The 16273-nt window shown below is 44.6% G+C and overlaps 1 protein-coding gene across 1 annotated transcript in view; it reads left to right on the forward strand.

Moving 5' to 3' along the window:
- FAR2 (fatty acyl-CoA reductase 2) overlaps positions 1 to 16273 on the forward strand; it is a 139951-nt gene that overhangs the window by 84525 nt on the left and 39153 nt on the right. The window contains exon 2 of the mRNA XM_079775601.1: positions 4436 to 4664. Coding sequence (XP_079631727.1) covers positions 4476 to 4664 — 189 coding nt within the window. The 5' untranslated portion in view covers positions 4436 to 4475. The remainder of the gene's footprint in view (positions 1 to 4435; positions 4665 to 16273) is intronic.

The raw sequence follows: 16273 nt of genomic DNA on the forward strand, positions 1-16273 counted from the left end.
CAGCCTCACAACAAACTGCATCTGCCCCAGAAGACTGATAGAGCCAAGGCCCGGAAACCTTCATCAAGAGTAAGATTCCTCAGAGGCAAAGGTTCTTTTTTAAAAAGTGTTTTTCTCTAAAGGACAATCAAGAAATTTGGATAAACTTGTCTCCCTTAAATATTTGAATCTTAATTTTTTTTTTATTTTCCAGAACTACTCAAGGAATAATTTGAGTTCCCATATGCTGTGCAAAAAAAAAAAATGTATAACTTGGCACAACTATCACAATTCAGTATTTTAAAATCTGTTCTCTAGAAGTGAGAACAGCCTCATTTTACTATCAAAAGGAGAGTAAAAACTATTTTCATTAATGATCATGGGGCAACTGGTGATCTTAAGGAGAAAATGCTCCAGAATAGAAAGGAAGAATCTAAGAAGCATACAGCCAGTTTACTACCATCGCAGAGTCTAAACAGTGCCTGGCTCAGAGTTGACATTTAGTAAAAAGACACTGGCCCGGCCAGCATAGCTCAGTTGTTGAGTGTCAACCTATGAACCAGGAGTTCACGGTTTGATTCCCAGTCAGGGCACATGCCCGGGTGTGGGATCAATACCCAGTGTGGGTCTGTAGGAGGCAGCCAATCAATGATTCTCTCTCATCATTGATGTTTCTATCTCTCCCTCTGAAATCAATAAAAATATATTTAAAAAATACACTGAATGACTCTCATAGGCTCCTTATTTTTTTTCATTCAAGCATCAGATATCCTGCATTGTACAAGATGAGCCTGGAGTTTGCAAAGTGACATAGGCTTTTCACAAATGGTATCATGGGCTTGAAGGATAGGAACCTGTCCTGTGCTCTCTGCACCTGTGATCTGAGATGACACAAAAGGCAAGCCCTGCCCTGGCTGGTTTGGCTCAGTGGACAGAGCGGTGGCCTGTGGACTGAAGGGTCCCGGCTTCGATTCCGGTCAAGGGCACATGCCTGGGTTGTGGGCTCAATCTCCAGTGTGGGGCTTGCAGGAGGCAGCCTATCAATGATTCTCTCTCATCATTGATGTCTCTCTCTCTCTCTCTCTCCCCCTTCTTCTCTGAAATCAATTTAAAAAATATTAAAAAACACAAAAGACAAGCCCTGGCCTGGTCAGCAGTTCGAAACATATTTCTCCTTCTAAAGTTGCATGTCCTCCACAAATGACTCTAAAATTATTTTAATGTTTAAAGTAAGTCTTTTGATGAATTAATTACATTAGGAGTTAACAGTTCATAGACCTTGCAAAGCTATGCCATATGGAACGGGTTTCAGGGAGCCAGTTTTTATAGAGGAGTTTCTGGGGCCAGCAACCAAGCCTTCGCCTGAGAGTAGAAGCAAGAAACAGAGGAAACATCTCTGAAGCAGCTTTGATCTGAGGATGGACATTCTCTTTGACATTTTTCAGAATCGGTTGCCTTGATTGGAGTCACGGTCACCGTGGTCACCAGGTCTTGACGACCGGGCGGTCAGTGCCCGGAGACACGGCTGTATGTTTTGTTTTCCTCTCCGGGCACTCAGTGTACCCTGCTATGGTTTCTGTTGTGTTTGAGAAGTATCTGGGCTGTGGACAGAGCAGGCAAATTCCATTCTTTGAGGACCTATCAAGCCTTCCTTTGTCCCACGAGAAATAAGCTTGGGAGAGGTATGTTTCCGGCTCTCTAAAATTCTTCATCACATGTTGCAAAACTGTGTCTGGAACCAAAATGTCTTAACAGTATATTTGCATTTCTAGAAAATGTAACTCCACTAAAGCATATGAGATTACAAAACAATGATATTATCAGAAGAAATAAGGTTGGGAAATCCCTCTATCCAAACTCAGTTCCCCTTCCTTAATTTCTCTGCCCCAAGCCATGCTCACTTGTGCCACATATTAGAGTGGACGAGTATGGTGCCTACACATTTTCATATAGAAAAGAATTGGCAAGATTCATCATCTAGTGGAGTTGTGTTTGGTGATAACACTATATTTGCCTTGACGATTGATTGAGTTATAAATTGTCTCCTATTTCCAAAAGAGGGTATAGAAAATGCTTCAGACAGAACGTTTAAAGTAAATGTCAAAAGGAAAAGCAAGAACCATTAAGAGGAAAAATGTGGAACTAGTGACTATATTAATAGCTAATACTTAATAATAGTATATACTTAATATACTCTATGTGACATATTTTTAAGAGTTTTACATGTGTTCATTCATGGAATTCTTACCACAGCACTAGTAAGTGGATACTTTTGTAGTCCCCAGTTTATTGCAGCATAGAGATTAATAACATGCCTGAGGTCACACAGCTAATAAGTGACAGACTGGGATTTGATTTCAGGCAGTCTCTCTTAGAACCTGTGACCTAACCTAGGATGTTATCTAAATTCGTGACACCACTTTTCTGAGCTTCAAGGCAGGCAAGGCAAGAATAGTCTGTATTTTTCCAAAGGGCTCAATTCTTGAGAAAATGGTTGGGTAGCTTATAATATGAATAACGTTATATAATATGACAAAAAAAATCATTAATTGGTGTTTTGCACAAGGTCCAAATGTGTTTCTCAAAATAATATTTCTCACATCAACCCTCAATAAAAGGGGTTTAAATAGCAGCTCAATAAGTCTAGCAAATGTGATCTGAAATCCAGATTTCCTAAAGCGAATAGTATTGATGATTGGGTGTGATTTCTGTCATCCATCCCAGTTTTATCTACATTTGTAACAGTCTTGTTTATTTATGTGCTTATCTGTATTGTCTTGTTTATTTATGTGCTTATCTTTGTATCCCGGGCCTCCTTCTCTGCTGGAGTGGCAGGTACCCAAAAGTATTTCTTGCATAATTTCATGAATGAATAAATCTTCCAAAGGCAAAGAGTTCTGCTCAGGAACATAACCACAAGATCCTCCAAGTATAAATCATGACCATAAATTATAACGTGTACATTATAACTATGAAAGGTCATTGTTCCTGAGGAGTTACTGGCAGAGTGACCTTGCCTGAAGCTGAAGAGGCTGGGTGTGGACTCTTGGACTTGCTGTGTGTTCTCCTTTATAACCCCGATGCCAAGCCAGTCCCTGGAGTTGTGTTATGCAAGATCCACACCAGCCCTGTCCAAGCAGACAGCCGAGGGTTTGCTGCAGCCTGAAAAGTCAGTGGACAGAAAGGAAGTCTGCTCCCCTAGAGCCAGCACCCCCTTCACTCAAAGCTCAGACGCTGCTTCCAATCAACAGTCTTTTACTACCTGGGCCTTAAAGGCAAACACTCATGGCTGCATTTCTATCGCATGGGGACTGTTCCTCAGGAGTCCCAGCATCCAAGTGCTGCAGCTGGCTCCCACCACCCTCTCCCCAGGCTGTGGAAACAGGGCTTACCCAGCCTCTGTCGGTGGCCTCCCTGTGCGACCTTCTCCGCCCTTTCTCGTTTGCAATGCTTCAATCCTGTGAGCAGCATGTGAAGGAAAGGATGGCACTCGACCCATTTTCAGCTCAAGGAAGAGAACATCTCAATTCAGAAATGACTGGGTAGGACAGGGCCAGTCAGCTCAAGTGAAACCAAAAGTTATTTGCTCCAGGAATGTCTCTAAATAAAACTGCAGTGAGCCCTGGCCGGTGTTTCTCAGTGGTTAGAGCGCCACCCCATGCACCAAAGGGTCGAGAGTTCGATTTCTGGTCAGGGTACACACCCAGGTTGCAGGGTCGATCCCCAGTTGGGCGTGTCCAAGAAGCAGCTAACCGATGCTTCTCTCTCACAGCAATGTTTCTCTCTCTCTCCTTCCAGAATCAATGAAAAACATATCCTTGGGTGGGATTTAAAAAAAAAAAAAACTGCGATGAAATAATAATTACATCCTAATTTTAAAAGTTTTATAGCTGTTCTAAGTTTTGGGTTAACAGGTTATAGAGCCACTCCTCGCCTTATTATTTACATTCTCGCAATCCTGAACTCCTTTTATTCCCCCCGTACAGCATGCTACACCACACCTTGGACCTTTGTTCTTTCTCTTTCTTTATTTGGCTTGGAACACACTTACCACAGCCCTTCTCTGTCTTCAAGTTTCACCTCAGGTGTCGCCTTCCTGAAATTTCCAGGTCCTGCTATGCACCCCTCCACTGGCCCCCTTTGTTTCAGCTCTTACCGTGTTATATACTGCGTACCAGTCTACGTGTCTGCCCCCTGCATTCGACTTTGAGCAATTCCTTGAGAGCAGGAACCATGTGTCACTCATTTCTTGCCCACAGTTCCCAGCATAAAGTCTGGCATGTACAGTGAGCTGAATAAATATTGATTGCCACGAATCATGTTGTCAATAAGCCCTGATGCTATCACTCTGACCTTTCCCCGCATTCAAAATTCTGAGGGCACCAAAAACAGTTTAAATGACTGCACATTAGAATTTCCAGGGACGTCATCTTCTGTTATTTCTCTTCCTTTCCAGGAACCTCTTTGTGGAGCCACGAGAGACCAAGGGAAGAATCATGTCCACGATCGCAGCTTTCTACGGTGGCAAGTCCATTCTCATCACCGGGGCCACGGGCTTCCTGGGGAAAGTCTTGATGGAAAAGCTGTTTCGCACCAGCCCGAATCTGAAAGTCATTTATATCCTCGTGAGGCCCAAGGCCGGCCAGACACTGCAGCAGAGGGTCGTCCAGATCTTAAATAGTAAGGTATGACTCATGGGGAGAGACTTAGGGCAAAGCGACTCTCTACAAGGCGACTCCCTAGCAGGGGTCCTCAAACTTTTTAAACGGTGCCACTTCACTGTCCCTCAGACCGTTGGAGGGCCGGACTATAGTTTAAAAAAAAAACTATGAACAAATTCCTATGCACACTGCTAAGTCGGCTGCTAAGCAGGACAGGCAGCGGTGGAAAAACACCCGGCGGGCTGGATAAATGTCCTTCGGCGGGCCGCATGTGGCCCGCGGGCCGTAGTTTGAGGACCCCTGCCCTACAGTGTCGTATATGGCCTCAAATGGCAGATGAAGGTCAGGATATGGGGGGAGAGGGAGGAGAGGATACCAACAAGATAGCCACCAGCTGCTACTGGGAATCAGTCGTGCTTTCCCATGAGGGAGAAGAGCGTGCTCAGGCTCTGTCCCGGGCAAGTGATCAGGGAGCCTCCATGTGGGAAAGGAACGTTTGGGGGAGCCAAGGGACCAGGTGCTGCCAGGCTCTGGATCCAGGGCCTGTTAAGAAAGACAGGGATAACACTGAGGGCAGCTTGCTCTGGAGGCAGAACTAATGGGAAGTTGTCATTAGCCCAGAGCGCTCTTGCACATTCCATAAGCCAGGGGGAGTCAAGACTCAGGGTTCATTCTGGAGTCAAAATGTTGTATTCGCGTCAAGGAGTCACCTTTGTCACAAACACTATGGGGAGAATTCATGAAAAAGAAATAGAGGTTCATGTAAAGGGAGAACTGTCTCTCTGACCCCAGGAGAAAGGATTAATAGGAGCCAGGAGAGAACGGCACGGATTGCCAAGGGAGCTGTCCTCCAGCATGTCGAATATTTGTCAGGTGCAGGCATTTCAGGGTTTTATTTCCAGTAATTAGAGGACTTCTTCAAAGTAGCTGTTGCCTGTTTATGATGAGATCATTGCGGCACAGACCGGCAATTTTGCGAAGGATTCACAACAAGGGGGGCTGGTTGTGACTGTGGGTTTCAGACTTGTCTATGATTCAGAAGTTCAGAGTCTTTCTACTAGGCATCACGGCCTCCTCGGTACCTACCTTAGCGGAAAAGGGATTCGGCTGGGTAGTGCTTATATTTTTGGTTTGGGCTTGATATTTTGATTTTGTCACTTATGAGATATTCTCTAAACCAGTGGTTTGAAAAGAAGCTGGGCATCTCGCATACCTTCCCTGATGAGTTCTTGAACTGTAAGACCTTGAGAAGTTGTACTTTGGAACACTGTGATGATGTTAAAAAAAAACTACAAACAAAACTGAAAGCAATCTTCCGTCGGGAGAAAGCACCAGGGTTTGTTAATTTGTGAAAACCAAGTGTTTTAGTAAGGACGAAGATTATTAACGTAATTGTCTCCAGTTTATTTTTATTCTTCCTTTTGACATTTCACTGATCCCTGAGAAATCCAGAAAGCTTGGAGCGATAGAAAGGAAAATAAGGCCGGGGTGAAAGCTTACAATTACTTAATGTGGAGGGGTTTGGTTTGAGGAAGGACCCAGAGAAGCTCTACGAGTAACAGGTTAGATCACTCGTGGTTCAGTTTGAGGTGGGGCATGTTAGGGCCTTAGGGGCTGGTGAGAGGAAAGGAAATCTGGCATGGGAGGGTCAGGTGCTGAGGAATAACCTGCAGCTCTCTGGCAGTTCCAGAAATGTAATAGGCACGGAACCCTCCAGTTTTCAAAGAAGTGCGCAAAAGTCAAGTCCTGCAAAACTAGCATCAAAATGGGATAGTAATTATAACAACTACTTACTGAGTGTCGGCTAAGGGACAGATGCTTTTTTTGTCCTCACAACAACAATCCAAGGAAGGGTTCTTTGTTTTTCTCCATTCAAGATCATATTGTATTTTTCCCCTTATTATTATTACACTAGAGGCCTGGTGCACAAATTTGTGCACCAGTGGGGTCCTTTGGCCTGGCCTGCAGGATCGGGCTGAAACTGGCTCTCCGACATCCACCGAGGGGTCCCTGATTGTGAGAGGGCACAGGCCAAGCCGAGGGACCCCACCAGTGCATGATTGGGGCCGGGGAGTGACGCGGGAGGTTGGCCAGCTGGGGAGGGATTATGGGAGGGCTCCAGGGCGTGTCTGGCCTATCTTGCTCAGTCCTGATCAGCCAGACCCCAAGAGCAAACTAACCTACCAGGTTGGAGCATCTGCTCCCTGGTGGTCAGTGCACATCATAGCAAGCGGTTGAGTATCCTTAGCATATCATTAGCATACTACACTTTGATTGGTTGAACGGTTGACAGTACCATGGGACACTTAGCATATTAGGCTTTTATTATATAGGATATCACGGAAATGGCCATGTAGATGCCTGTTGCAACATAGTCTCGTCCCTGTAGCTGCCTCTTCTGATAGTTCTTGACTGGGTGGTTGCCTCTGGCGATAGGGCCTCCGTTTGCTATAGTGCCGATGCCGGATAGTGCCCAGCCCTGTGGTAGCTGCCTGTTTGCCATAGTGACAGCCTCTCCCTCTCAGGATAGCAGATGCCTCTGGAAATAGTGACTTCCTCTCATGAGTGACTTCCTCTCCGATAGCAACTGCTTCTTGAGATAGTGCCCAGCTGGGAAGCTGCCTCTGGCAATAGTAGCTGCCTGTTGCAATCGTGCCCAGCTGGATAGCTGCCTGCTGCAACCTAACCCAGCCAGGTAGCCTCCTACTGCGATATTGTCCAGCCCAGTGCTTGCCCGTCGGGAGATTTAGGGGATTCTAAGGGAATGTGTATTTTTTTAAAGTTTAATTTAATTTTATTGAATTTATTGAGATGGCGTTGGTTAATAAAATTACATATGTCTCAGGTGTACAATTCTATAACATATAATCTGTATATTGTATTGTGTGTTCACCATGCCAAGTCAAGTCTCCTTCCATCACCATTTATATCTCCTTTACCCTTCTCCCCCTTCCCACTCCCCTCGAATTCCAAGTATTCAACATTGTCTTTTTAAAAAATATTTTTGTTTCACATCTGGGAAGCTTCTAAGGAAAATAAGCCAGGTTTCATGTGTTGCAATGTGAACATGCTCACCACACCCCATGCTTTTCAACTTTTGGGTGCCGAGGTTTCCTAAGCCGGCTGCTTAGTCTCTTACTTATGAAAAATGTGCTCCTTTTATTATGAACTAATCAGCTTTCCATCTTAACCAAACCAGTTTCAGATACAGAAATTGATATTTTCTCTATTTTGCTATCTTGAATATGGCCTTGCTTAACAAAACATGATGTCCCCTGCTATAACAGATAAGTAGTTGGAAATAAATCCTACAGTTGTGAAATTCCAAGAAATATTGAGAGTATTTTGAGGTTCATTAGTGCCATAAAGATGTGGGTTGTTTTGTGTGTTTTGTTTTGTTTTTCCACAACAACCACGTTCCATGTATGTCTACTTAGGATCTTAAACTGCCCGTAATTTACTCTGAATAACTTTGTAAGAAAACACCAAGACAAAATCCATACCTGAAAAATAAACCCCAAATAGTTGAAATTACATTAAGACTGAGGTAGTTAATTAAGAGTGATTGCGAGGCCAACATCTAAACAAAGTTTCATTGAGAGAGTACCGTATTTTTCTGTGTATAAGACACTACTTTTTTCTAAAATCGTTAGACTGAAAATTGAGGGGCGTCTTATACACGAAAGTCAGCCAAGGAGGGAGCTGCGCAGGTGTGTAGCTGCCCATACCTTGTCAAACAGGCTTCCTCCAATCACGAGCCTTATTGTTACTGACGTCAGCTGATGCCGTAATTGGAGGTGGAGGTGGAGGTGGAGGTGGAGAGTGCAGAGATGCAACAGGGACTGGAGTGTTCTGAGCCCATAAAGATTTTTAAAAAATGAAAAGATAAATACCGGTAAGCAATTATCTTACTCTGCAAAATTCAAACTGAATGTCATCAGCTATGCAAAAGAGCATGGAAATAGAGCTGCATTTGGACCTCCTCCCACTGAATGTATGGTCAGACAGTGGAGAAAACAGGAAGAACAACTTCTTAAGATGCCAAAAAAGAAGAAGGCCTTAAGAGAAAAACCAGCAAAATGTTTAAAATATTGATTTCTTAATTTTGGGTGGGGAAAGGGGTGTGTGGTCTTATACATGGGGGTGTCTTATACACAGAAAAATATGGTACCAACAATGGGTGGGTCTTTTCCTAGCAAGTTAGAGTAATCAGACAAGGGAAGGGTCACCAAGAGATTATGCTGGGTTTGGAATGCAGCATCAGAGAAGACCAGGCACAAGTCAAGGTTTCCAGGAAACCTTGACTTGTGCCTGGTCAAGGTTCTGCATGATGTAACCAGAAAGCGGATTTATAAACAAAGGAGAGCTTGGCAGGTAGTACTGCATAATTCAAGTCAACTTCTCTGGAAAATGTGAATTATTCAATAAGTCCTCAGTTGGCCCCTAAATAAATCAACTTTGAAATACTCTGGGGAGCTTTCCGTAATGAATCATGCAGGGTCACACCCTGGGCCCTCAGTTCACAGACCAATTGATTGTGTCTCAGACAATAGAAGACAGTAAAATTTAATTAAACAGTTAATTGAGTCCTTTTGCAAGACTATCACTGTTTGATCATTTTCTAGAAGACATTATGTTAATTAATCCTTAAGAGAAAAAATAATGCACTTAAAGAAATTAACTTTGGCCCTAACTGATTTGGCTCAGTGGATAGAGAGTCGGCCTTCGAACTGAGGGGCCCAGGTTCGATTCCGGTCAAGGGCATGTACCTTGGTTGCAGGCACATCCCCAATAGGGAGTGTTCAGGAGGCAGCTGACCGATGTTTCTCTCTCATCCATGTTTCTAACTCTCTATCTCTCGCCCTTCCTCTCTGTAAAAAATCAATAAAATATATATATTTTTAAAAAGAAATTAACTTTGAAGTAATAATTAAAAAAACGAACAATTTCAAACTAAAAACATTAACACTGAACCGAATAACATCTGCAAAGAAAAGGCCAACAATCTGACCTTGTTGAGTATTAAGAAACACCCAACTGAAATGTTAATTTTGTTTTTTTGTGAAGTTCCTTGTTAATTTTTAAAGACTCTTTGATAAGAAAACAAAACAAAACAAAACAAAAAAACATTTTCCTATTTTGTAAAAGTTGCTTATCCCTTCTTCCAAAAATAAATTTCTAATTGACTTTAATATTTCTGTCATATCTCTATATAAGGTAAAGGCAACTGGAAACAAGTTTATATTATAAATCCCCAAAGCCAGTTTTGTTCCATTACTATATTTTTTCCTAAGAAACTAATTATCCCACACAAATCAAGAGACCTCTATAAACTTGGGACAACTAGAGGGAATATAATCTTGCCAGGCTTTTAAATTTCTCATGACTAACAAACACACACTTTTAAAAACCTGTAACTGGTTTTCAGTTTGACAGTTACTCAGCTGAGATTAGTTGAAGCATGTTAAGCCTCTCCCCTGTGGGCCATTTCCTTTCTTTCAAGAGAAAAAGAAAAAAATTAAAGAAATTGATTTAGTCCTGGGGAAATATTAAAGGTCAGAGGAACAGAAGCAATTTATTTTCTCGATTCCTTATTTTCTTTTACAATACCATTCACTAGTTAACTCAATCACTGACATGATTTCAGGTATCCAACTTCCTTCCTTCTTTTTAAATTGTTTCCAATCATGCAAAGCCTTATTTTAAAAAAAAGCTTCAAAATGCCTGTACTAGTTTCACACAAACAGTCACTAAGCCACAAGATTCAGCATGACTCTGGAACACGTTTAGTTTTCAGAGGTATCTGGATCACATGGTCTAACCAGAAACCTTGAGATGACCTGACACTCACAAATACAAGTACACGCGTAGCTGTCAGATTAGCAGCTTTGGAAAATGGACTATTGTGGAAGCAGAAAGGGAGTTTTTCTATTATTAGGAACTTATTAAGTGGCAGGCACTACGCTAGACATCTGACTTTCATTACCCTATTTAATCTTCACAAAACTGTGGTGTGCCTTATGGCAACCTCTACAGATGAGAAATTAATCCAAAAATGTTGCCATCTATCTAAGGAATGACAAAGCAGAATTTCTCTTTTTTTTCTTTTAATATGTTTTTATTGATTTCAGAGAGAGGAAGGGCGAGGAAGAGAGAGAGAGAAACATCAATGGGCTGCCTCCTTCACGCCCCCAGTTGAGCCTGCAAGCTGGATATGTGCCCTGACTGGGAATCGAACCGTGACCTCCTGGTTCGTGGTTTGATGCTCAACCACTGAGCCACACCCACTGGACGAGAAAGCAGAAATTCAGTTCAGTTCTTTCATCTCTAAAACGCCCATGCTTTCCCCGCTGCATTGCATTGCCTCCCCTAGGACATCGCTGCTTCTAACCAGGTACTTAATTCTCCAGAAGAACTCTGTGGAACTGGCCTTGGGTGTGGGAACAAGGCTTTCCCAAGGTGCTGGACTGAACATTGTGTGGCCTCTAGCACTTATGTAAACTAAATTAAAATCTCGTTGAATGCAAAATTGTTTTTAACAATAGCAGAGTGTCTGCTGAATCATTAGTTCTCCAGGTCATTTAATGAGATAGTCCAGTGATTAGCACTGTAGATAAACTAGAGGCCTGGTGCAGGAAATTCGTGCACGGGTAGGGTCCCTAAGCCTGGCCAGCAATCAGGGCTGATCTGTGGGGTGACTGGCAGGGCAATTGGGGGGCCCCTGCTGGCACCCACCTTGGAGGTGACTGGCGGGGTGATCGAGGGATGGCACCGCCCACTCACCTGCCTGCCCTACCCCCCCCAATTGCCCTGCCACCACCACCAGTCGCCTCTGCGGGAGGCGACCAGCAGGGTGATCGAGGGATGGTACCAGCCTACTCGCCGGCCAGCCCCAACACCCGCCGCTGCTGCCAGTCATCTCCTTCAGCAGGGCAACTGGCGGAGCAATTGGGGGGCCCCTGCTGGCAGCCGCCTTGGCTGGCCTGGGGCCTGTGGGCCGGAGGCAGCTCCAGTGTTGAGCATCTGTCCCTGGTGGTCAGTGAGCATCATAGCAACCAGTTCCACCGCTCATTCCACCGTTCAGTCAATTTGTATATTAGGCTTTTATTATATAGGACTAGAGGCCCAGTGCATGAAATTCGTGCATGGGGGTGTCCCTCAGCCCAGCCTGCACCCTCTTCAATCTGGGACCCCTCGAGGGATGTCCGACTGCCCTCTCACAATCTAGGACTGGGAACGGGCCTAAATGGGTGGTCGGACATCCCTCTCACAATCCAGGACTGCTGGCTCCCAACTGCTCGCCTGCCTCTGCCTGATTGCCCCTAACCGCTTCTGCCTGCCAGCCTGATCACCCCCTAACCACTCCACTGCCATCCTGATTGATGCCTAACTGCTCCCTGGCCAGCCTGATTGCCCCTAACTGCCCTCCCCTGCCGGCCTGGTCACCCCTAACTGCCCTCCCCTGCCAGTCTGGTTGCCCTTAACTATCTTCCCCTGCAGGCCTGGTCGCCCTCAACTGCCCTCCCCTGCTGGCCCGGTCACCCATAACTGCCCTCCCCTGCTGGCCCAGTCACCCCTAACTGCCCTCCCCTGCAGGCCTGGCCCCCCCAACTGCCCTCCCCTGCAGGCCTGGCCCCCCCCCCCCCCAACTGCCTTCCTCTGCTGGCCCGGTCCCCCCTAACTGCCTTCCCTGCTGGCCTGATTGCCCACAACTGCCCTCCCCTGCAGGCCTGGTCCCCCCAACTGCCCTCCCCTGCAGGCCTGGACCCGCCAACTGCCCTCCCCTGCAGGCCTGGGTCCCCCCCAACTATCCTCCCCTACAGCCCTAGTCCCCCCCAATTGCCCTCCCCTGCAGGCCAGGTCCCCCCCAACTGTCCTCCTCTGCTGGCCCAGTCCCCCCTAACTGCCCTCCCTGCTGGCCTGATCACCCACAACTGCCCTCACCTGCAGGCCTAGTCCCCCGAAACTGCCCTCCACTGCAGTCCTGTTCCCCCCCAACTGCCCTCCCCTGCTGACTTGGTCTCCCCCAACTGCTCTCCTCTGCCAGCCCAGTCACCCCTAACTGCCCTCCCTTGTTGGCCTGGTCACTCCCAACTGCCTACAACTGCCCTCCCCTGCCAGCCATCTTCAGCCATCTTGTGGCGGCCATCTTGTGTCCACATGGGAACAGCCATCTTTGACCACATGGGGGTGGCCATCTTGTGTCTTGGAGTGATGGTCAATTTGCATATTACTCTTTTATTAGATAGTATGGGCACCAGAAGGTGAGTCATTTGCCCCAGTCACACAGCTAATATGATAGAACTAGGATGCAAACCCTGGCCTTCCTGATTCCAGGAGCCTGACTGATCTTTCTGATACATCACCGATGGCTCTCCCCTTCCCCGTGTATCAGACTCGCTAGAGACTTGCACAAAGCACAGGTGCCCAAGCTTCCACTCAGAACGGTGGAGTCAGGCTCTCCACAGTGAGGACATCTGGGTTTTTGGTTTTTGGTTTTGTAAACAACTTCCCAGGCAAGCCTGCTATGTGCCAAAGTTTGATAACCACACTACCACACAACACTGCATTATGGTCCTGAAGAAATCGCCCTCGCTAAGCAGTAAAAACTTCTAGGTCAGTTTTTTATATCTTATGGGAGTTCATTGATGAGCTAGCCAAATCCCAACATGTTTTAAATTTTTGAATCTTTGCATTGGGTTATGATGGTTTTATTTTCCTTAATCTACATGTACTTATTTCTGTTTAATTGTTCTCAACTTACATTATATTCTTTCTTAACAAGTCTTTCTTGTTTGAGAGCTAACTGGGATGACGCATTGGTTGGCTTTTCCTCCACACTAAAATTTCTCTGACAAATGTTACAGGTTCTCTTTTGCTTTAGAGTACCACCTATTTCACAAAGATTGCCCTTCAGTCGAAGGGAACTTACCTTTTTTTTTTTTTAAATATTAAGCAGATTTTAGTGGGTTATTGGGACTAAATAACAGTAATATTTGAAGAGAGGGACTCAGTAAACTGAATAAGGATTACTAGTAAAGACTCTCGTGATCATAAAAGATTTGATTACCTCAGTGATGCCCAGGAAACAGAGACCGAACCTCTTTGTGCATACCTCCAACGTGAGGTCTCGTGGATGGTGGGGGTTCAAGTTCAGGACTTCGACATTGCTTCAAAAGCACGATATAAATGCCCTGCCCCCATCCCTTGCCCAGGTCCTGCTTCTAATAAAAATGCAGTCTTAGTGTCTGGCTACAGAAGTCGAGTTGTACCTAAGGAGTTTATTGGTTCCAAAATAATTTCTCTTTCTGGTTTTCTCATTCTGCTGAATTTTCTCACTTAGGATTTGCAAAGTTTCTCTGATGCCTCTGGGTGATAAGTTACTATTGCCATTAATAAGACCGCCACTCATGTTTAAAAACAAATTAGGAGAAAGAATACTTGCCTGTGTAGTGTCCAATCAAGGGAACACTCCTAAACTTCCCAAGAAAAGAAAGTACAGCTTTGTTATCAGTTGGAAATGCTTGGCCCACAGCGCAGCTGCTATCTTCCAGGGACCACAGAGATGTGCCTGCTTCTGCCACAGGGTTTCCTAAGTGGAGAAGCAGCAGTCCCTCGGCTTGAGTTTTCCTAAATGGCGAGTGGTTGTTCCTTCTTTACCGTCTCAGTTTTATGCCATTAAGTAAAGAATATATGAGAAGGCATAAGATCAGCACTTAAAATCTAAAATAATTAAGTTCTTCATTGGTGGGGCGCTTCAGTGAACTTTTTAAAAAAATTTCTTTATTGATTAAGGTATCACATATTTGTCTTCATCCCCCCCCCCTATTCCCATCCCACACCCCTCCCCACGCATGCCCCCACCCCCCTGTTGTCCATGACCACTTGTTAGGCTCACATGCATGCGCACAAGTCCTTTGGTTGATCTCTCCCCCTTATCCCCACCCTCCCCTACCTTCCCTATGAGGTCCGACAGTCTGATCGATGCTTCTCTGTCTCCGGGTCTGTTCTTGTTCATCAGTCTATGTTGTTCAACATTTCCCCTAGATGAGTGAGATCATGTGCTACTAGAAATACACTTATAAGAACCGAAAATGAGACAAACAATAATGGTTATGCTGAGAGGCAAATGAATCAGTCTGTAGTGAGTTTCTTTCTGGGCCAACAGTTCTTTTGAGTCCCAATTTCAATGTCAAACAGTTCCTTATGTGTACATGTCAGCACTGATATTTCAGTTCTGGATGGTGGACAAATGGTGTTAATGCTATTTTTCACTCATTTTTATTCCATCTACTTTTTCTGACCTTTCGGCCATGTCTCACATTAGTGATACCCCGAATGGCAAGCTGGGACTCTTCTCGCAGGTTCTTGTCCTACGAAGTTTGTAGAATAAATTTGCAGACTAAAATATTTTAAGCAAAAGTGTGGAAGTTTATTGCAAGGATACACAAACTCCCCCTGGGGAGGGGTCCCCAAAATGAAGAACCCTGCTCTCTCTCCAAGATGGGAAAAAAAAAAACCAGTCCAGTGAGTCTCTTTGTCTACGGGTTTATAAATGCTCGAAGCTTCTTTATCTGTTCGTCCTACTTTCTAATTGGAACCTTATTTTATGTTTCCATGTTTTCCTAATTGACCTCTTTCCCCCTTTTCCCTGCATGGTATCTGTTTCCTAGTTTCAAATCTCACCCAGTGCCCCCCTTCTCCTTTTTCGCCTTATGTTGTAACATTCTTATAAACAATCTGGCGGGTTGAAGCCATCTCTGCCCATCAAATATGCATTCCTCTCCATGGGCCCTTACCCTAAAACTGCCTTTTCCCTAACTGCCTCTCCTGTCTCTAAAATCCTTTCATTAGCAAAAGAAATGTTCAGAAGAGCTGATATCTATTGAGGATCCATGTGCATCATTTCATCTGTCCTTTGGGCTTGTCATTATTACAAAGGAAAAAGGTCTACTCTGCTCTGAGAATTTCTACTGGCATTGGCAGTTAGTACAGAGGGCCCAGGGTGTCTTCATTTAGGACAAGTGATCTGCTACCTTTCATCCTCCCGCTACGAAAGAGCCTGGAGCCAAGCAATTTCAGGAATCAAGCTCCCATTCATGATTCTATTAGTATTCTCACAGTAATTAATTTTAATTTAATAAACAAAATTTGAATCCTTTCAATGAACTGGGAGCTGCCAAGCATAGATGGACAAGAATCAAGGAGTTTACAAACCAGGGTTGGGGCGAAATTTAAGCCCTGGCTTTACAAATGGACATGAATGTTCAGAGTCAGTGTTTCTCCAAGTATGTCACACCTATCGGTGGAGGTTGTTAAGAAATATAACTTCCTGGGTGACATACCAAACCTACCACGCCCAGGTCTCTGAGGGTGGAGTATGGGTATCATTTTTAACCAGTCCCCAGATTATTCTTATGCCTACTGCTTGAAAACCACTGATATCCTGTAACTGCCCTGGGCAGTTATAAAGGGAAATGACATTTGTTCATCAGTAATTATCTGTGTTATCATTCCAACTAAAGACGTTCTCATCTTGGGATCAGTAAAAATCAACTAAAGAACTTCATGTAAAATCCAAAAGTCCTGATTATGCCCCAGTAATTTCTTATTTATTGGGCCCAGGAATATAC

Source organism: Cnephaeus nilssonii, assembly GCF_951640355.1.
Source record: "Cnephaeus nilssonii genome assembly, chromosome: 6".
In the NCBI taxonomy this organism is placed as follows: Eukaryota; Metazoa; Chordata; class Mammalia; order Chiroptera; family Vespertilionidae; genus Cnephaeus; species Cnephaeus nilssonii.